General features: G+C 50.4%; 1 protein-coding gene across 1 annotated transcript; it reads left to right on the top strand.

Annotated features, from left to right (window-relative positions):
* Positions 1-10,821: 10,821 nt before the first annotated feature.
* DNAJC22 (DnaJ heat shock protein family (Hsp40) member C22) lies at positions 10,822-13,898 on the top strand (the record flags this gene model as incomplete). Its single annotated transcript, XM_080939128.1, has 2 exons — positions 10,822-11,661; positions 13,713-13,898. 2 exons carry the CDS (start codon positions 10,822-10,824, stop codon positions 13,896-13,898), a joined length of 1,026 nt encoding a protein of 341 aa, XP_080795254.1.
* Between the last annotated feature and the right edge of the window lie 7,368 nt (positions 13,899-21,266).

Raw genomic sequence — 21,266 nt, 5'->3', positions numbered from 1 at the left:
GACATATCAACTGTGAAGAAGACGCGGGGGCGGGGCAGTTCTGCAAGCGGAGTGGTAGGCTATGGGCCTGTGTTTTGTGCTGGATATTGGGTGTGTGGCGGGAAGGCCATAAGATCCTGGCCTTGCTGTCCCTGGGTGAGTAGAATTGTGGGCTGTCTTTGTGTACTCATGTGTGAGGCTGCTCGAGGAGGGTGTTTGTTATGTCTCTTAGCACTAAAATCTGAGACCCGCAGAGGCCAGCTATCCTGTCTGAGGACTGAAGCCCTGGCGAGAAAGTCAAAAGCTAGTCTCACTTGTTCTTCCCAGACTGGCACAGCCTCTGTGTTGCCCTAGCCCAGTCTTCATCGGCCCCAGTCTTGGCTCCTTTTGACCTCCCCAACTGTTTATTAACTAGAGAAAAATCTACAAATTTCAGACCCCAGGTAATGGATGTTGATTGTGCATAGTAACACAGTTCAAATGTGGGTTAGGTATTAGGTGACTAGGTCTGCTTTCAGAGTGACCAAGACTGGCTTTCGTCAGAGTATAAGGGAAAGCCAGTAGCTGCAGCTTCTCAGGGGATGGGAGATGGGAATTAAGACTGAAAGGTCTAGGGGTGTCTAGGGCCTAGCAGGAGAGAGCAGCCTAGGCAAGTCAAGAGTGTGGAATGAGGAGGGCACAAGGCATGCCCACCAGGGCCTAGTTGTTGATAGGTGATTTCTTCATCTCTCATTTCCTGCACCCCTTCCTTGGACCCCTATCTTGTTATTCTCAATCTGGAGAAAGAAGGGCCTGAGGCTGGGCCGAGGCTGGGACTGGGGCTGGACTGGGGCCAGGCTGGGGTTGGGGCTGGGCTAGGGCTGGGGCCTTTGCTGGGAGTAGGGTGAAGTCCCAACCTGCCTGCAAGGATTGGTAGAGAATGGATTGGCAGGCAGTGGGGGAAGGGCTTCTCCTCCTCCATAAATACAAATTTTATTCAAGGTCTTTGTCACCATTTGTCTTCCTGGGGGTGGGGGGGCTGAGGGCCATGTCGGCCCTGTGCATGTCTAATGCCATATCTGCTCCCCCAGGCTGCATGATGGATGGATCAGAGAAAACAAATCCCGGGTTCACACCAGTCTCCCCTGCATAGCCTCAGGCCTCATCCACCCCAAGTCCTGACACCCCTCTTCCCACATTCTTCTCTCTCCATTCAGCAGAGGGGCCTCTCTGTCTAGCTGTTCATCCTAGCTCCCAACACCCCCTTTTTCATCCCCTCACCTTAACCCCTTTTGGAAGCCAGGTTTCTTCTCTAGAGCACTCCTCCCCTGCTATCTCCAGCCCAAGCTCTGAGCAGCAGTGACTAGCCAGCCCGGCTGCAGGAGGCAGTGGTTGTGTTTGGTGTGTGTGTGTGTGTGTGTGTGTGTGTGTGTGTGTGTGTGTAGGGGGAGCAGGCTTGGCTCACAGGGAGCCAAGGGGCCAGCTCTATGAATTTATTCATGTTCTGTTGCTCTTTCCCCACGCTCTGGAATGAAGCTGCCAGCTCACCAGGTTCTCATAGCTTCCCCTACAGCTGTCACATTGGTCCACGAAGGTATCCAGTAAGGGTGAATCCAGGAGGTCTTCCTGGGGCCAAAATCTATGAGCGAATGCTGGGAAATGGGTAGGGGTCAGGAATTGTTCACCTAAAGCCTCTCTGGGGATCAAACTAGGAGGTCCCAGTGAAGCAGAAGAATGGGAGGTAGGCAGCCAGGGGGTGCAGTATGAACAGTACAGGGCTGGTGCGAAGGAGGTGAGGAGGAATGACTCCCACAATCTCCTAACCAAACACGACCCAATCTGAATCCTGCACCAACCTCTACCAATGACTCTGCATTTACACTGATCCTAATCTCAGATTACACACCCAACTTCTCTCCAATCCTAAAACAAGCATGCCATGCCAAGACCCTAAGGGAAATTCCCTACCTTCCTGGAACCTAGGGGTTTCCCCAGAATTTCCCCTCAAGTCTATATAGCCAAGGTGTGAGTCAGAGCTCCAAGGGCCAGACTTTAAATTAGCATGTGATTAGCATATGATTTGCATGTGTTATGTGCCTTCTACTCTGCAGAAGTTTTCATGTTAAATTTTTATGAAGTCTAGCAGAAAGGTCCTGGCTCCTTGAAGGTTCTTTCTTTTAGTTCTTTCTCTCATGCTTACTGTCACTGACCTAGATGCCCTCTAGGGATGAGAAGGGGTGAAGAGGTCGGCATCAGAAAGGATGGGAAGACTGGAAGTTATGGCTTCTCTCTCTCTCTCTCTCTCTCTCTCTCTCTCTCTCTCACACACACACACACACACACACACACACACACACAGGGAGAGGGAGGGAGGGAGAGAGAGAGAGAGAGAGAGAGAGAGAGAGAGAGAGAGAGAGAGAGCACCTGGCTGGTGTTCCATCAAAATCTAACAACCCCTTCCTTTCCTCCTCTTCAGAACCAGTAGAGAATTCCATTCTCTCTCCCCTTCCATGGTCTGGCTTTCAGTTCCCTTTAAAGGAAACATGCTAGAAGCAGCTTGGGTTGCCTGACATTAGACCATGTATAAAAAGGAGAGAACTCTGTCTCATGTTTGAGCACAGGTCTTGCAGTTGCATAGGATTGGAGATAAGATTATTAAATGCTTATTTAATTCATGGCTTCGGTCATGCACGTCCTCGTCGCATCCTTTCTGCATCCCCGAGAGATGGCTTTTATCCCCGCCTGTAAAAGATGCACAAACTTGGGTCCAGAACGGGGAGATCATTTGTCCAGTTACCACCATGTAAGGAGATATTCCTAAATGGGCTTGGGAAAGAGACGCCGGTAACAGAGCCAATGCAAGGGTGGAGAAGCTGAACAGGGGTAGGCAGCCAGCTGTTTACAGGGATCCAACCATCTCCATGTTGACGGTAACAAGTCTTAACTTACACACCGCCAGGTTTTAACTTCTGACGTTCCCAGCCTGTCAACTTTGACACCCACCAGGGCTAAACTATTGGCCAACAAAAGGCCAAAGTTAGTTACAAAGAATAGTTCAGATATCATCGGAGGGGGTGCAGGAAAAGGAGGGATGAAGTCAGGGGAAGTGTTGCTAACTGCCCTCAAAGGAAAAACCCCAAACTCCTTCTGATGCCTATGCGGGGGAAATAAACTGGTAACTAGACCTAAGCGTGTCGTTTTCTTCCTTTTGGCGACCATGTGTTTGCACCAAAGGCTCAGAAAGCACTTGCAGACACCAAGCTAGGGTTTGCACTTACCAGCTACGTCGGTCCCCTTGCCCTAGACAACCTTTGGTTCAAAGCCCCTCTGGCCTGGGAGCGGGATCCTCACTCTCTAGGTTGAGTAGAGAGTCCTTCAATGTTTATTAGGCCGGAGTGCTGGTTTCTCTCCGCAGCCCGGCACTTATCCAGACGAGGCATCTCTTTTAGTCTTCCGCACCCTCTCCACCTCCTTCGGAGCTGGCAACCCCACCCCTTACTCCCATCACCACCTCTGGCCCTCTCCAGCCTCTGGTTAATGAAATGTGGCAATTAACTGCACAGACAGCTGTCATACCCCCTCTCTTCTCCACTGGGATACTGAATTCCTCCCCGCCGCCGGGAGGGAGACCGACAGGTGAAAGGAGGCGGATGAGGTGCCGAAGGAGGGGTACGAACTGTTGAGAGCCCAGGAAGAAGCGCTAAGCTCCAAGACTCCAGAGCTCTGGTAAGTGAGGTAGGCCCTAAGATGCTCTTTCTGTACGGGGGGTGGGGTGGGGTGGGGAGGAGTGGTTGGCTAGTTCTTTGACAAGCAGCAGACTTAACCAGCCCCATACCCACCGCCCTCAGACAAGAGTGGACCCCACACTTTTTGCCCTACACCCTGGGCCAAGCCTGGCTTCAGTGAGCTCAGCAAGCATCGCCTCAGAGCCCGCAGCGGCAGCCTAGTCTTCCTGCCATCTCCTTCCATCCCTTCCCACTCGCTCCCCCTCCTTCCCGAGCTCCCTCCCCCGCGGCCGCGGCCTTTATTAGGGATTCCGCGGCTGTCGGTCCCGCCATCCATCCTGTCCGCCAGCAATTAGGCGGCCAGACAAAGAGCAGCTTCGGATGGATGAGGGTCCCGGCGGATCGGAAATGTGAAGGGTCAGCGCTGCCGCCCGCGGCGCACCCCGCTCCCCCTCCCGCATAATCACCCGCTGCCCGTCACTCAGCCCGCCGCCGGGGAGCTCCGGGGCCCGGGAGAGGGCGGGGCTGGGACTGCAACCTAGGCGCCCGGGCCGGGGCGGAGCAGACTCCTGCAGGTGCGGCTCCTGCTGGAGAGCGAAGAGCATCCCTCCCAGGCACTCGGAGGATGAGGAAAGAATTTGGGCATCCCCTAAGGGGAACTTGGCACCCGCGCCCTAAGGCCTTCCTGGGGTGCGTTGGGGTGGGTTAGTGGAGACTAAGTAGTTGCCAGATCAAAGTCCTGGGTGTCCCCTGCTGGGAGACTGGAGGACTAAACCTTTGGGGGTCTCCATTTTCCGGCAATGGAACCAAACCAAAGGCCACCCCATTTCAGGAAAATGCCAGGCCTCTAGGCTATGGCGCCTCCTATCGGACTAGAATAACACTGCGCTTCTTATCCCCGCTCTCCTGAGTAAAATCCAAACCATCCACATCAAATCAAGAAATGCTCCAAATCCGGGCGAGCCCAAGTGGAGCCAAGAGGAAGTTCAAGGAGGCCAGGTTTTTACTGTGGATTCTTTGGCTCTGCCTCCCAGCTGACAAATCAACATCTCAATCTGACAATTAGTGGTCCGGGGTTGGAGTGGGGGGGTGGGGGGGAGCAGGGCCCTAGCTGCCGACGAGCCCTCCCGGCGGGAGGCAGAGGTGGGCGGTGCTGGCAGTGATGAACGACTCTGGGGGGGCCCAGGGCCCCGAGCGCGCATTCATTATCCCGGTGACAGGCGGACGGGGGCCGGGTGGGCGGCGAGTGGACGTGCTGGAAAGAGGCCAGTGGCAGAAACGGGAGCAAGGGAACGTTTAACAGTCCCATCGCTCCTTCTATTCCTGCTTTTTCACTTTGACCCCCCCCCCCCCCCCCGGCCCTGACTACCTTGAACTTAGAACTCCCGGCTGTTGGCCGAATCCTTAATTAAAGAATGAGGGAGATGGAAACAAACTCTGTCCTTGGATTAGGTGATTTAAGGTCAGATAACCGAGAAAGGATGTAGCTAGGTTTTAAAACTAGGCGCTTTGGTGCCTGACCTCAGATGAATTGTGATTGCTCAGTCAGACAATGGCGTGCGTGGCAGCAATGGATAGAGGGTATGGTGCATCGGAACCCCTGACTTTGCGTGGCAGTGCCGGTGATGTGTCCCACTGATTTTATCACGCGAGCCACCACACCCCTCCCAGCATCCCTAACCCAAGCCCTGAAAGCAGCGGACACGGACACGCTCCCCTCGTCCAAGTCTGGAGATCTGATTGCTTAGCCCCGGAGAAGTGACTACTGCAAGGGTTCTTCATAACCGACAGCCCTACATGGGCAGCCTATGCAGTCTCCACAATGTGGTCTCTAATCCATCTGGCTTCCCCTGGCTGGCAGTGACCTCAGAGAAAGGACTGAGTATCGAGTAGACACCTGTGTGATGTTCGGGGTGAGAAAACCAGACTCTCTCCTTTTTGTCTCCTTCTCTCCTTTTTTTTCTTTTTCTTTTTTTTTGTTGTTCAAGACAGGGTTTCTCCGTGTAGCCTTGGCTTCCCTGGAACTCACTCTGTAGACCAGTCTGGCCTCCAACTCAGAGATCCACCTGCTTCTGCCTCCCCAGTGCTGGGATTTAGGCATGGCCTGGACTGCAGACACCGCCCAACAGAAAGACCAGACCTTTTGATCTCTAAGCGAGTCCATCTCTTGGGGCCCCGGAGAAGCAGTAGTCGCTGGACTCTTTGGACTCTTGGGCCTAGCTAATTACTAATTCACACCTTGGGAAGACAATACTAGTTACACTGTAATCACCTCTTTCCCGTTTCATTCTAAAACTAAGAAGTTGAGCCTACCCTGGCCAGGGCTGAACCTCCTGGACTTATACAGAGAGCAGGGGATTCTGGGTCTTTGGAACACTGGTTTATGCAGGGAACCTTTAAGGCGGCGGCTTTCATTCCCCTTCCTCTTCCCAGCCTACCTTGTTCTTGGGGTCACTATAGTTTTGTCTCTTCCTCCTATGTTTTAACCTTTAGGGATCTCTTTCAATTTTCTCTCTCGTCTTTGCTCCTCTTTAGGCTCCTGCCTCTGGGAATGACCCAGTGTCAAAGTGCTGTGGAATCAAGGCAGTAGGGGTAGAGCTTCCTTGTCACCACAAATGAGAACACAAGAATGACCAGGCCATGCCAGGGCACGCCCGCCGTCGCTTTTCATTCCGGGCACAAGCGCCTGGTCGATGCCCGGCTGTCCACCCTCCCTTGCAAACGGCCCTCCTCCTGGCCCCCGCCCCCTCCACCCGCTTGGAAAAGGCAAATTTGACATTTTTAAATCCCGAGCCTTAGAGGGATCGATGCGGCCCGAGGGCCCCGCCCGGGGTCGATATTTCTGATTGGGAAGAGGCCGCTGAGCGGAGCCCGGGTGTAAATCACCCGGACTGAGGGGCGTTGTGGGGGGGGGTAGGACCGGGTAACCTACTGAATCCCACGCGCGCTCAGCCGGAAGGGTCCCGGCTCAGGCTGGACCGAGGGCGACCAACTGAGAAAGACAGGATTTAAAAGGAGCCCACCCAGCGCCTGCCCCCCTCCCCCGTCTAGCCCTGCCAACTCCCGCGGCCAACTCCGGTCTCGCTTCAGCGGCCGCCACCCTCCGTTGCCCCTGGAGCCGCGAGGGAGGCCGGTGTCGGAGCCAGCCATGCAGCGTCTCCTCTCCGGCCGCTCCCGCGGGGCCCGGGCTTCGGCGGCGGCTGTCACGGAGCCGACAGGCTGGGCTGGCGGGGAAGAGGCGGAGGGCGGGTGTTGGGGGCGGAGAGGGGGGGCAGCTGGAAGCTAGCGCAGTTCTCCCTCAGTGGGCGCAACAGATGTTTGCAGAATCCAGGAGCGGCAGGGTGGGCTAGGGTAGCGAGCGGCGCGGGGGCGAGGGGATCTGGGCGCACTTAGGAAGGAGAGTGGCAAACCTGCGACGTGAGAGGACACTCGAGGGCGCTGGCCAGAGAGACTGGGGAAAGGCTAGGGAACCTCTCCTCGTACCTGGTCATCGCCTCGGCCTCCAATACCTGCCGCCTTCGGTTGGGGAAACCGAGGCAGCTGAGACCCAGAGAGGCCTAGAAGGTGAAAATCCGAATCAGTGGCGAAGGTTGGGGTGGCCATCAATTTCCTCTTGGGTTCCTCTAGCAGCCAAGGCCAACCCTGGGCCAGTGGCCGGTAGATACGTTACCATGCCCTCGACAGCTGCTCACACGCTCCCCTCCCGCTTCAGCTTGTCAGACCCCCCCCCACCTCCCACCCCGCGCCAGTTTATAGAACAACAATTTGGGGAAAACAATCCCGGCCGAGTGACGGCCCCGTAATTGTGACAAAGTGAGTGCGGACGGCTGGAGAGAGCGCTAGGGCGGGAGCGAGCGGGGCGAGGCGCAGGCAAGGGCGCCTCTCGCCCACCCCCTCACCCCTGTTCTCATTCCGGTCACCTCTCATCCCCCTCCCTGACTCTTCTTCAATTCCTCTCCTCCAGGTCCCCCGTGCCTCCCTTCTCGTTTCTCCATCGCTCTGCCCTTTCCTCGCAGTAATGGTTCTCTCTCCCCTCACCCTCCGCCACCCTCCTCCAGATGTGCCTTTTTCTTGCTCGTTTCTCACTCTCTTCTCCATCCGCTCTTTTCTCCATCTTTTCCACGCGCTTACATTGCCCTTGGGTCCCAGGGCTCTACAGTAAAAATCTGCTCTGCTCCCTCCCTAGTCCTTTCCTTCTGGGTCCGGAGCATTCATCCCTCCCGCGTTTTGGGGGCACTTCTGGGTCCCTCCTGCGGGCAGGAGTCCTGGCTCCCCGGGGTCCCCTCCCCCTCCGGGCGGTTCGCACTGGGCTCCCGGCGCCCGAGCGAGTTTGTTTGTCCAGCGGCGGAGGCTGCTGCCCGCGCTGTTTGCCAAGCTTAGCGCGCCGCCGCGCAGAGCGGGCCCAATTAAGTCTCATTCATTATTCAGCGCCCCAGTCCGCCCCCCCACCCCCCCCCCCGTCCCCAGCCGTGGCTGGGTTGTCGTTTCGTCGCCCCTCCTCAGCCCTAAAGGGGTCATATCCCGAGCCGCATTCCCACCCCGGCTAGGACTAGACCTTGGAGGAAGCTAAAACATTCTGCCTACTGCTGACAGGTGACCCTAAGTGAGGCCACTGGCTTCCTCCCTACCTCTAGCCAAGCCTGGGAAATCTTGGAGATCCAAGCTTCTTTTAAAAGAAACTGAAGCTCAGGAAAGGGTGTGACTTGGCCAAGGTCACGGAGCTGCTCAGGAATGGACTGAAGGCATCTTGTATGCCAGCTCCATTCCAGCGCCCATCCGAGAAGGCAGGCTCCTCGCCCCCTGAGTCCTGGGTTTGGCCTTACTCTTCTGATGGCACGCCCCCACCCTCTATCCCTCGCTGGTGCGTTTTCCCCCTGGCTTCAGGCTACAAGGGTCAGAACAGCTTCGGGCTCTCTGGATTCTGGGCTATGCAGGCTCAGACTCTCGGGTGGATGTGGAGTCCCCTGACTGCAAGGCCTGGAAGCAAGGTAGTGAGGCAAAATTGGGGATTCTTGATGGGCTCTCCCTTTTGCCTATGGGTGGCTGTCTCTCCCTTAGGAAATTAGAAGTGATTCTATTGATGGCCGTCTTGGAGTGTGGAGAGAGAAGCACGCAGCCTGAAGTGAGACAGGGATCACCTCCCATTTATGGCGGACAGAAGAGGAAATCGAGATTTTAAATTTTATTGATAGGATCGCTTCTCTCTCTCTCTCTCTCTCTCTCTCTCTCTCTCTCTCTCTCTCTCTCTCTCTCTCTCTCTCTCTCTCTCTCTCTCTCTCTCTCTCTCTCTCTCTCTCTCTCTCTCTCTCTCTCTCTCTCTCGCCAGGGAGCCACACAATCCGGACAGCTTTGACCAGGAATGTCCCAACCTTGCAAAAATGAGAGCTGGGACTTTTTGGGACCCTCCCTTCCGTAAGCGACAGCGCCACCTGGCGTTTGTAGTGATGTACTGCAAGAGGTGCGCTCCGCCGAGAGTGGGGCGCGGTTCCAGGCCCTACGGAGTAAAACTGGGCGAGCCTGGGGAAAGCTTTCCGACGAGTAGAGAGGGCGAGCAGAGGAAGGCAGGGCCGGAAGGTGGCTCTAAAGGGGCTGGCCAGGGCTTTCGAGGCGGGGCCTGGAGGAGGTGGCCTGACTTCAGACACACAGCACTGAGAGACAAAGTCCACTTGTGTGTCAGTGGGAGCAGTGGCAGAGGGGCCATTTTGAATCTGTGGTCAAAGGAAATGACTGGTCAGAAGCTGGGACTTTGTCTGTACTGCGGCCCTGCTGGGACTGCCTGAGGGTGAGTTCTCTTGAAGTAGGTAAGACATGTTGGCAGGCAGATCTGATATTCTGAGGATTTTTGCAGCCTCTTTGTAGAGGCGCTTCAATCTTGTTGATAGGGATAGGCTGGACTGTGGGGTGCTAAAGTCTAGATCAACATGTTTTCCGGAATGTTTAAGTGGAAGGAGTTCAGGATCCCTTTTAAATTTGCCTTGTGGGAGAAAGCCATGGTCTGCGGAGATGGGAGAGCTGGAGAAAGGTTAAAAACCTTTGCCCAGGTTACAGAGAGCGTGTGCGCGCGCACACACTCACGGTGTTAAAGGGATGGGCTTGGATAAGACTTTGGCTTTCAAAGGTGTTTGAAACAGTGAAAAAGTATTCTCTTCAGCCCTTCCCCGGTGAGGCGTTACTATTCCTGAGTCGGAGGGGAGGACTGAAATTTAAGCTTCTTTTTAATCCCCCTTATTATTCTTATTCTTTTTAAATTTTACTTTATGTGCATGGGTGTTTCGCTCAAGCTGTGTGTGCACTGCGTGTACGCCTGATGATCCTGGAGTTCAGAAGAGCTGCCGTGTGGGTGCTGGGAATTGGACCCTGGTCCTTTGGAAGAGCAGTAAGTGACCCCAGGGTCATCCTTTAGCCCCAAGCCTTTTCTTTCTTTTTTTTTAAAAAAATATTTATTTGTTTATTTATTCTATGTAAGCACGCTGTAGCTGTCTTCAGAAGAGGGCATCAGATCCCATTACAGATGCTTGTGAGCCACCATGTGGTTGCTGGGAATTGAACTCAGGACCTCAGGAAGAGCAGTCAGTGCTCTAACCACTGAGCCATCTCTCCTCAAGCTTCTGGTTTGGGCTTGTTGTTGTGGTTGTTGTTGTGGTGGTGGTTGTTGTGGCACCTAGTTCTCAGTGTCCCAACTGAAGTCACTTAAAGCATTCTCTTCACTGGACATGTTAGCACATACCTATAACCCTGTAAGTACCTATAAGTACTTGGGGAGGTGGGAACAGAAAGGTCAGGATGTCCTCAGCTATGGCCACATAAGACCAATTTGGGACACATAATATAAGACTCTGCTTCAAATATTAATTAATTAATAAGTAAATGAAAAAAAATTAATTGAAGCATTTTTGTCCCCTAAATATGGAGTCACTGTGACTGTAAACAAGAGGACCGGGGTGTTAACCAAAGGCAGGAGACATCTAGTGCCTGAGAGACCCTGAGGTAGGACTAGCTTGACTTTTATAACTACTGAGTCTTCTTGCTCCACCCCTCAGGTCTAAGGGTAACTCTTCTCACAGAGGACCTTGAGATTTCTGCCGTTTGATCGATGTCAAACACCGCTGGATTTGCTCTGAGACTCTTGCCGTAGAGGATGGCCAAAGGGCTCCTGATGACCTATGCCCTTTGGGCTTTGGGGGGTCCTGTTGGACTCCACCATCTATACCTGGGAAGGGACAGCCATGCCCTACTCTGGATGCTCACCCTGGGAGGTGGTGGGTTGGGCTGGCTCTGGGAATTCTGGAAGCTTCCAAGCTTTGTAGCTCAAGCCAACAGAGGCCAGAGCTGGAAACAGAGGCCAGAAGAGGAGAGACCACCTCTGAGTCTCCTTCGCTTTGCTTCCCAGATGGTAGTGGGTGTCTATTTTGGTTTCGTGGCTCTGATCAGCCTTTCTTCCATGGCCAACTTCTATATAGTGGGTCTCCCACTGGCGGTTGGCTTAGGGGTCTTGCTGGTAGCCGCTGTGGGTAACCAGACCTCAGACTTTAAGAACACCTTAGGAGCAGCCTTCCTCACTTCCCCGGTGTTCTACGGCCGCCCCGTAGCCATTCTGCCCATCAGTTTGGCTGCCAGCATTACAGCCCAGAAGCATCGCCGATACAAAATCTCAGCCTCCGCAGAAACGCTCAGTGTGCGGCTCTACCGTGTGGGCTTAGCTTACCTCGCCTTCACCGGCCCACTGGCCTACAGTACTCTGTGCAATACGGCTGCCACCATTAACTACGTGGCGGAAACCCTTGGTTCCTTCTTGAGTTGGTTCAGCTTTTTCCCACTTCTTGGCCGCCTCGTGGAGTCGGCCTTGCTTCTGCCTTGCCGGATCTGGTGGCTACTGGTTGGGGATCCCGGCTTCAACAGCAGCCAGTTCCAGGAGTGGGAAAAGCTCTATGAATTTGTTGGCAGTTTTCAGGATGAGAAACGTCAGCTGGCTTACCAGGTAAGCTTTTCTTCCCACTCTGTGGGTAAGTCTCCTCAGGGCCTGTCTGGACTCTGTTGGACGTCCAGGGAGCAGGGGGTGGTAGTTTGCATGAGGAAGCTCTGCTCTGAGCTTTGCTGGCTATGCCCTAAAAGGAGATCCTGACTTCTTTGGGCTTCTCTGTACTTCCTGAAGGCACATGAGAAAGATACATGAATTACTTCTTAGTCAAAGTCTAACACAGTTTTCTAAGGTTGTGTATGTGCTCCTCGGGTTGAGGTGGGGGACAAAATCAGCTCCAAGAAGATCCTTCCTTCCTTTCTTCCTTTCTTTTTTTTTTTAAGATTTATTTATTTTATATGAGTACATTGTAGCTGTTTTCAGACAGACCAGAATTGAACTCAAGACCTTTGAAAGAGCAATCAATGCTCTTAATCACTGAGCCATCTCTACAGCCCCAAGAAGATTCCTTTCTGTCCCTCCCCAATCTATATGAAAGTTACCTTCTTTCTGAGGTCTACCACAGTGGATTTTCTTCTTCTTCTTCTTCTTTTTTTTAATAGATTTTTAAAATTTAATCTATATGAGTACACTGCAGCTGTTTTCAGACATACCTGAAGAGGGCATCGGGTCCCATTACAGATGGTTGAGGGCCACCATGTGTTTGCTGGGATTTGAACTCAGGACCTCTGGAAGAACAGTCAGTGCTTTTAACCACTGAGCCATCTCTCCAGCCCTACCACAGTGGATTAGGGTTTCAGTTTGTTTCACAGTGTGGGAGATTACATTCAGAAATCCTATGTACCCTACGTGGGCATGGTAACCCCTAGCCATATCCCAAGTCCTATCAGGACATATCAGGTTTAAAAATGTATCATTGTGTGTAAGTTCATGTGTCATAACATGAATGGTTTAGGTCAGAGGGCAACTGGCAAGACTGGCATCTCTCCTTCCACCATGTGTATTCCACGGAGGGAAGCCATGATGCTTGGCACTTAGTTACTTGCTGAGCGACTTTGCAAGCCACTCCCCCCATTTTTTATTTTTCTTGAGACAGGTTTTCACTTTGTAGCCTTTAGCTGGCCTAAACCAGGCTAATGTAGAGGCCCAAACTGGCCTCCAATTTATAATCCTCCTGCCTCATATGGATATTAACAGCACATACCACCATGTCATGTCAACTAGATGAGGTTTTTAGTTAGTTTCTCTCTCTCTCTCTTATTTCTCTTTGTCCAAGTTTTATCTATTCTTGACTATAAAATAAATGGGTTCATCTAGTATGGATCTGACTTTTTGCATTCAACATTCTATTTATAAGACTTATTAACGGGGTAGGAGGAGGACTGGAGAGATGGCTCAGCAGTTAAGAGTGCTGGCTGCTCTTCCAGAGGTCCTGAGTACAAATCCCAGCAACCACATGGTGGCTCACAACCATCTGTAATGGGATCTAATGCCCTCTTCTGGTATGTCTGAAGACAGCTACAGTGTACTCATCTACATAGAATAAATAAATAAATCCTTAAAAAAAGACTTATTACATTTAACATGAAATATGAAACAGTCTGTGTTTCTTGCTGTATCGTACCCTACCTGTGTCTTATTGTCTTATTTAATCAATTTATTGCTGATATTTAGGTCATTTCTAGCTTAGGTCTTTTTTCAATGAAATTCCTGCAAGCGTTTTCTCAGGTTTTTGGGGGGCATACATACACTTATTTCTTTTGTGGAGAAATCTTGTCGAGTATGTGGAGATCGAGGCTGGAAGCGGCAGCTGACATTCAAGAAACCCTGAGACTGACATGATACCCTGAGATTTGGGGGGGGGTTGTTTTTGTTTGTGTGAGTTCTCTTGTTCTTTTGTATCTCACTGTTGTGTGTGGATCAAACCCACGACCTGACTCCAATCAAGGACATGCTCTACTGATAAAATATACCCTTGGCCAAGGACTGAAGTTCTGCCTAAAGCTCTGGGACATTCTAGTACTAACTAGCTTGATTTGGCAGGGAGCAGGGAGAGGCTCTCGGACCCGAGCACTTATGAGATGCTAATTTGTGAATTCTGTTCCACCAAGGTTCTGGGCATTCAAGAAGGAGCAACCAGTGAAGAAATACATCGGAGTTACCGAGACCTGGTAAAGGTCTGGCACCCAGACCACAACCGGCACCAGACGGAGGAGGCCCAGAGGCACTTCCTGGACATCCAGGCTGCGTATGAAGTCTTGAATCAGCCCAAGAAGCCCAGAGCATCCTGGAGGTGAAAAGCAACTCCCCAAGGATGAATTCAGTATTGTCAGCTCAGTCTTCAAAACCCGGCGCCTGACAGTCTTAAAGAAGCTGCTCGAAGGAGAGGCGAGGAAAACTTTAAAGGGATGAGAAAGCACGTGTTGGAAAATATATATTATGTGTTGATTTTCTAAATTCTTGGCTACTGTCTCCTCGATTACACTTTCCTAAGACTGCAGAGTAAAAGGGGTAATATAAAATTAATAAAATATATCTTTCAATGACTACATCACAGAATCCTACCCCAAGACACTGATATATGACCAAGAGGTCATTTAACACCTATAACTGTCCACAGCACTGAGTTAGGAGGCTGAAGGAAAACATGAAGGTTATGTGTTGTCCTGTGACAAGAGAGATTTCAACAGGTGAGACAGGGGTTTAATGTCAAAGTTCCAGAAACATGTCTTATATTGAGAGAGAGAGTAACAAAGGCCCAGTGAGCCACTGGCTAGGCCAAGTTGGCCCCTTAAGATTTTAAAGATTTATTATTTTAAATATGAGTACACAGTAGCTGTCTTCAGACACACTAGAAGAGGGCGTGAGATCCCATTACAGATGGTTGTGAGCCACCATGTGGTTGCTGGGAATTGAACTCAGGACCTCTGGAAGAGTAGTCAGTGCTCTTAACCGCTGAGCCATCTCTCAGGCCCCTGTGAGGGGATTTTCCTAACTAGGCTAATTAGGATGGGGATCCACCTTGACCGCAGGCAGCACTGTCTTCATGGACTGAACTCAGGACTGAATGAGAGGAGGAAACATTGGCTTATGGACGCGCATTCACTCAGGGCTCTCTGCCTACCGTGAAGTCCACGTGGCCAGCCCACGTGACCGGCGCCCTGGAGGTCCTGCCCTGACTGCCCGAACATGATGGACTATGCTTGACCTGTAAGTCAGAATGAATCCTTTTCTCTTAAGCTGTTTCTGTCAGGGTCTTTTATCACGGCAACAGGAAATGACACGGAGACAGGCCTCTTGGGAAGATTCATGGTTTTATATCCCATGTGCCTTTAAGGCAAGCTGGGGGAAGCCCGGGGGAAATGGCTGTTTGTGTAGTTTGAGGAAACCTTATTCAATTCTAGCTGGACGTGGAGAAGGAGACCAGGATGTCTCACTTTGCAGAGGAAGACAGAAAAACCAGAAACGTGCTAAAATTACATACCTTAATTTGCTGGTTTTCTTGATCTTCTTCTGGATGTAGTATACGCCGTGTCTTAAGCTGGTGATATGTCCTGACAGCATGTGTTTAGCATTCCTGAGATCCCAGGACCATGTTAGCTGAGCTCCGTGATACCAACCTCCTCGGACTGAAGGGGTTTTGTTTTGTTTTTGTTTGTTTTGTTTTGCTCGTTTTTTGACAAGGTCTTATACTATAATCCAGGCTTGCCCGGAACTCATTATTTAGCCTAGGCTAGCCTCAAACACACTCTGTGTGTGTGTGCGTGTGTGTGTGTGTGTGTGTGTGTGTGTGGTGAGCTTTAAAATAGTAATGGCCAAAATACCCCTGAGACACGGAGAACCGGTACTTGGTCCTTGAGGCTGGGTACTTCAATAGTTGTTGTTCTAGAACCGGTACTTGGTCCTTGAGGCTGGGTACTTCAATAGTTGTTGTTCTAGAACCAGTACTTGGTCCTTGAGGCTGGGTACTTCAACAGTTGTTGTTCTAGAATAGCTGTCTTTTTCTGAGGGGCAACAAACAACCCATAGTTGCTTAATCCACAAGGCAGGATGCTTCCATCCTCCCAGGCAGGAGGAGCAAGGTAAGTGTCTGGAAAGATGTTGGTCCTCATTCCACAAGGAGAGCTTCAGAACATAGGTCGGCCATCAGCAAAGGGATCCCTGTCTGCAACAAGAGCAAACTACGAATGCAGTACTGAGAGGAAGGCCACGCAGACGCGACCTTTCTCCGGCCCACACCAGGGCTTTCCTGACCAGTCAAGGGCAATCAGAACACTTCAGGTGAGACACCATCCTCTCTAGTGGTGGGTTCTAATTTGTGACAAGATGATATTGAAACCACCCACAGTGTGGATTGTGCCCCTTCATGTTTTCTTTAAATATGTCCCGTCTGCAAGGAGAAGATGAAAGAACGCCTTGCATCTGAGTGGATTTTTATCACAATCTATGGTGATTCCCCCCAAAGAACAGCCTGCTGTTGCTTGAGGGCTGGGCCCCCATTCAGCTAAAATCATGTCCTGCTCTTCGAACTGTCCTCATCTTGTCCCCTCCTCCCATGAGGAAGGACTTAGAAGCATCTAGACCTCTCCCTGGATAATCGTTTGCCCTTGGTTCTCCCCATACATATGCATATGGATGTAGATTTCTCTTGTAAATTTATCTATTGTCTGTTTATTGTAGTCAAACTTCATCTCTGCAAGGTTGTCAGGGCTGGCGAAGTGAGTCGCCTCATAACTGCTGAGATGCTGAGGTAGAGGCATCGCTTGCTGAGGTAGAGGCATCGCTTTGGGCCAGGTGGGAGGTCCTGTCAAAAAGCAAAGCAGCAACAACAAATCGTAGACAATTTCTTTTGAAGAATTATTTACTTTATGTATATGAGTAGTATACAGCAGCTGTCTTCAGAAACACCAGAAGAGGGCATCCGGTTCCATTACAGATGGTTGTGAGCCACCATGTGGTTGCTGGGACTTGAACTCAGGACCCCTGGAAGAGCAGTCAGTGCTCTAACCACTGAGAAACCTCTCCAACTCAACAGTTTCTTTTAGTATTCACACATTAAAAAGCAAACAAACAAACACCCACTTCCACCCAGTAGTGGTGACTCTAGATTTTGAAACAAAGGCAGGTGGATCTCTGAGTTCAAGGCCACCCTGGTCTACCGAGGGTGTTCCAGGACAGCCGGGGCTAGAGAAAAGCCCTGTCTCACAAACAAAAACAAACAAAAAACCTAAACCAAACCAAACAGACACCAAAAGCAAAAAAGCCAAATCAGCCAAGTACCCCCCTCTCACTTTTTATCCTGAAATGTTTGTGTTCAGGCAACAAACAGCTTGAAGTCGCAGCCCTCACCTTCTATTGTGGGGGCCTGGGGTTTCTGGCCTGGCAGCAGCTGTCTCACCAGCCCTATAAAGAATCTGATTTTTTCCCCCTGAAACTGGCTGTTCTTGTAGAGGATCTGGTTCTGTTCCCTGTGTATTCACATGGCAGCTAGTAACTGTCTTGACTCCTGTTCCGGGGGATCCAGCACCCACTTCTAGTCTCCTAGGGCAACAGGCACACACGTTTATTTATTTGTTTGTTTGTTTGTTTTTGAGCCTTGGGTGTCCTGGATGGAACTCACCGTGCAGACTAGGCTGGCCCTCGCATCCTGCGTACAGGGATTAAAGGTGTGCACCACCACAGCCTGAGTCTACAAATCAAAAACTCGTAGACTCTGTATTGGAAGGGAATTGAGAAGCCCCAGTCTCCGTACCACATATCACAGGATCTTGGCAATTGATTTCTTCATGTATGATCATTTTCACCTTTGCTTGAATTGGAGATCCCTTCTCTTTCCCACTTTGGGGTGTGTGTGTGTGTGTGTGTGTGTGTGTGTGTGTGTGTGTGTTGGAAACTGAACTGTGAGTTGAACCTAGGAGCTGGATCTTGTGGCTACACCACTTTGGCTCCTAGTGGATCGAATGTGCGTACCTGCCCAGGAATTATCTTTGGATATGCAAATGAAATGCTCTCGAGAGCGCGCGCACACACACACACACACACACACACACACACACACACACACACACACACACACATTTTAAAACCGCCTTGGTTACCTTAAAGGCTGGGCACTCCTAAAACCTTCCCCTGTTATCCCTCTACCCCAGTCATAGTGATTCCCTCTTCCTCTGAGTCCTACCCACACAACTAAGTGTCCTGACCCGTTCCCAGCCATTGACTGTTGACATCTTTATTGATGGATCAAAAACCCAATTAGGGACAGAGACCTTCAGCTTCTGGACACTGAAGAGATTGAGTCACAGCACTAAAAACAATGTCCAATAGCGGCCCTTCCTTTTATTTCAAGGCAAGGTCTTGCTATTTGCCTGGTTGTCCTAGAACTCACTTTCTAGCCCAGGCAGGATTTGAACTTGTGATCCTCCTGCATCAGTTTCCCAAACAGGTGTGATTAAGGGCTTGGACAAGCAAGCTCAGTGGAAGTTATTTAATGATTTTATGAAGCTGGGATCTGACCTGAGGAGTCTCCTTCCCTGTGCATGTTTAGACACACTTAGATCAAGATGGCCTAGAACTCACTATATAGACAAGGCTAGCCTTTCCTTTACAGCTATCCTTCTGCCTAAGACTCCTAAGTGCTGGGATCACAGGCCTGAGCCACCATACCTACTTTTGAGGGGGTTGACAAGATGGCTCAGTGGTTAGAGCACCGACTGTCCTTCCAGAGGTCCTGAGTTTAATTCCCAGCAACCACATATGGCTCACAGGCATCTGTAATGGGATCCGAGGATCTCTTTTGATGTGTCTGAAGACAGCTACAGTGTACTCATATAAATATAATTAATAAATAAAAGAAAAAAAAGAGTGCTTTTGAGGCCCCATTTTGATTTTCAGCCTCGAAAAGGAGGAAAAACAGTTGTTACTTTATTTTGGGGGTGGGGGGGCTGACATTTTCTTCAATATAATTCCTTCTCAGATTCAGCCCCTCCGGCTACAAAGAGGAGAACCTATCCTTCTCTTCCCTCCATTTCCCCTTTCCCACACCAAATAAGACGTTTCTGAAACTACAGTTTAGTAGATACAAGAGGACAAAAGGTGTCAGGCGCTGGGCTCTCCTGCCTCCTCAGGCAGGGTCTCGGGTCACCCTGGCGGACCTGTAACTTGCTGTGTAGGTCACAGTTCTCTTATATCAGAGATTCCAGGTGTTCAGCCACCAGGCTCAGCCCCTTCTGCCTTTCCTGCTGACCGGGAGGGTGGCCAGGAGGGTGACCGGATGGGTGTTGACTGCCACGGTCTTGTTTTCTTCCTTGTAAGGTGAGGAACTGAGACTTTGGTGACCTAAGATAACAGCAAACATTGGTTCCTGTGGTTCTTCTCACTTGAGGCTGATGTCAAACAGCCTGGCTTGTCACCTTCTGCCTGCCCTCTCGTGGACATTATTTTGGTAAGGAAATAAATTAGCAGGGTGTAGTGGTGCAAGCTTCTAATTCCAGCACTCCAGAGGACGAGGCAGGAGGATGCCTGTGAGTTCCAAGCCAGCCTAGTTTACTTAAGGAGTGCCAGGCCAAGGCTGTGCAGTGAGGCCTGCCTCTAAAGAAGCACATCATTTATTTTTTGAGTTGGGGTCTTGTAAGCTGCATAGATACTCAGCTCAGCTCCCCAGTGCTGGGGTTATCGGCAGGTCTTAACCATATCTGGCTAAGAAAAACATTTTTAAGTTAATTTTATTTAAATTTATTATTCTTCTCATTGTGTGTGCGCCTGTCTGTGAGTGTTACCTGGAGGTCAGAGGGCAGCCTTCAGGATTCCGTTTTCTTCCACACTGGGATCTGGGAAGTGAACTTAGGCCATCAGGTTTGTGCAAACAATGGTTTTATTCACTAAGCCATTGTGCAACCCCTACAAAAATTTTTAAAGGGGAGGAGGTGTTGGGGAGTGTAGCTTAGTGGTAGAGTACTTGTCAAGCATCCCCAAGGCCTTGGTTTAGTTGACAGCATAGCCACCTCAAACAGTGGCTCTCAAACTGTGGATAACATCTTTTTTGGGGGTCAAATGACCCTTTCACAAGGGTCCCCTAAGGCCATCAGAAAGCATAGATATTTACGTCATGATTCATGATAGTAGCAAGACTGCAATTATGAGGTAGCAACAGAAACCATTTTATGGTTGGGGGTCAGCACAGCCTGAGGAACTGTGTTAAAGGTCACAGCATTAGGGACGCTGAGAAGCACCACCCTAAAAAGAAGATCAGGACGTTGTCAAATATAACCTTTTGAGTTTCATTTTTTTGTTGTTGAGGCAGGGCTTTATTCTTACAGCCCAGGCTGGCCTCAAATTCACAATCTTCCCGGTTCCTTCTGCCCAAGGATCACAGGCCTATATCACCATGCCTTGCAGATTCATCCGTTTTGTTCTGTGTTATTTTATGGCAGGGGGTCATGTGACCCAGGCTGGCCTTGGGTTTTCTGTGGCTAAGACTGATCCTGAGCTCCCGATCGTTCCGGCTTCACCTCCAGAGTCCTGACTACAGGCAAACAGAACTGCATAACTAGTCATCCTTTTAAAGTAGGCAGTGTTAGGGCTGGAGAGATGGCCCAGTGGTTAAGAACACTGGCTCCTCTTCCAGAGGTCCTGAGTTCAATTCCCAGCAACCACATGGTGGCTCACAACCATCTATAAGGGGATTTGATGCCCTCTTCTGGCAGGCAGATGTATATGCAGTAGAGCACTCATACATTAAAAAAAAAAAAAAGTATAGGTAGATTAATCTATGTGTGAGCTAAAGGAGACCAGCCTGGTCTACATAAAGAGTTCTAGGATAGCTAGGGTTACATTAAGAAACCCTGTCTAAGAAAGTTTACAACGCTAGGGTATTGAGCCTATTCTATTTACTATTACTCTACTTACTAAAGAGTCTCAGCTATTCAGACTCTTTAATTCTGCAATGTTTTCACACATCCCCAGATACCGCACACTCTCTTGCAGTCACTCTTCCTTACTGTTTCCTAGTAGCCACTGGCAACCACCCTGTATTCTCTGTTCTGTTTCTATAGACTTGCTTGCTCTGGCGTCTGCTTTAATTAATTAACTAATTTAGTTTCCCTAGGTCTCCCCCCTCCTCTATATCTGCCATCCGTTCTAATTCTCCCCCACTTTCCGGAGTTTTGTTTTTGTTTGTTTTGTTTTTTGTTCAGCCAGGGTCTCATGGATCCCAGGCTGACTCCAACCTTGAGCTTCTGAGCTTCTCAAGTGTTGGTATGACAGACCTGCTCTACCATGGCAGAGTGACCCGATTTGTCTTTTGAGACAGGCTCTTACACTATAGCTCAGGCTGGCGTGGAACTTATGTAGCCCAGGCTAGCTTCAGACACCTGCCAATCATTCTGCCTCGGTTTCCCCAGTGCCAAGATCACAGTCAGGAGCTGCCACTCCTAGCTCTATCCTGGATATTTTTTATGTAAATGGAACCAGACAATATGTTGCCCTTTGTGCCTGCAGGACTTCTTTTGTGTATAGTGATTTTTTTCAGGGTTCAGCCATGTGATCAAATGCATCATCGTGTTTCTTTTATATTTATGTTTTTAAAGATTTGTTTGTCATATATAAGTACACTGTGGCTGTCTTCAGACACACCAGATCTCATTGCAGATGGTTGTGAGCCACCA

Source organism: Micromys minutus, assembly GCF_963924665.1.
Source record: "Micromys minutus genome assembly, chromosome: 27".
In the NCBI taxonomy this organism is placed as follows: domain Eukaryota; kingdom Metazoa; phylum Chordata; class Mammalia; order Rodentia; family Muridae; genus Micromys; species Micromys minutus.
The sequence above is the reverse complement of the archived record's forward strand: the minus strand, read 5'-3'. Positions and strand labels throughout refer to the sequence as shown.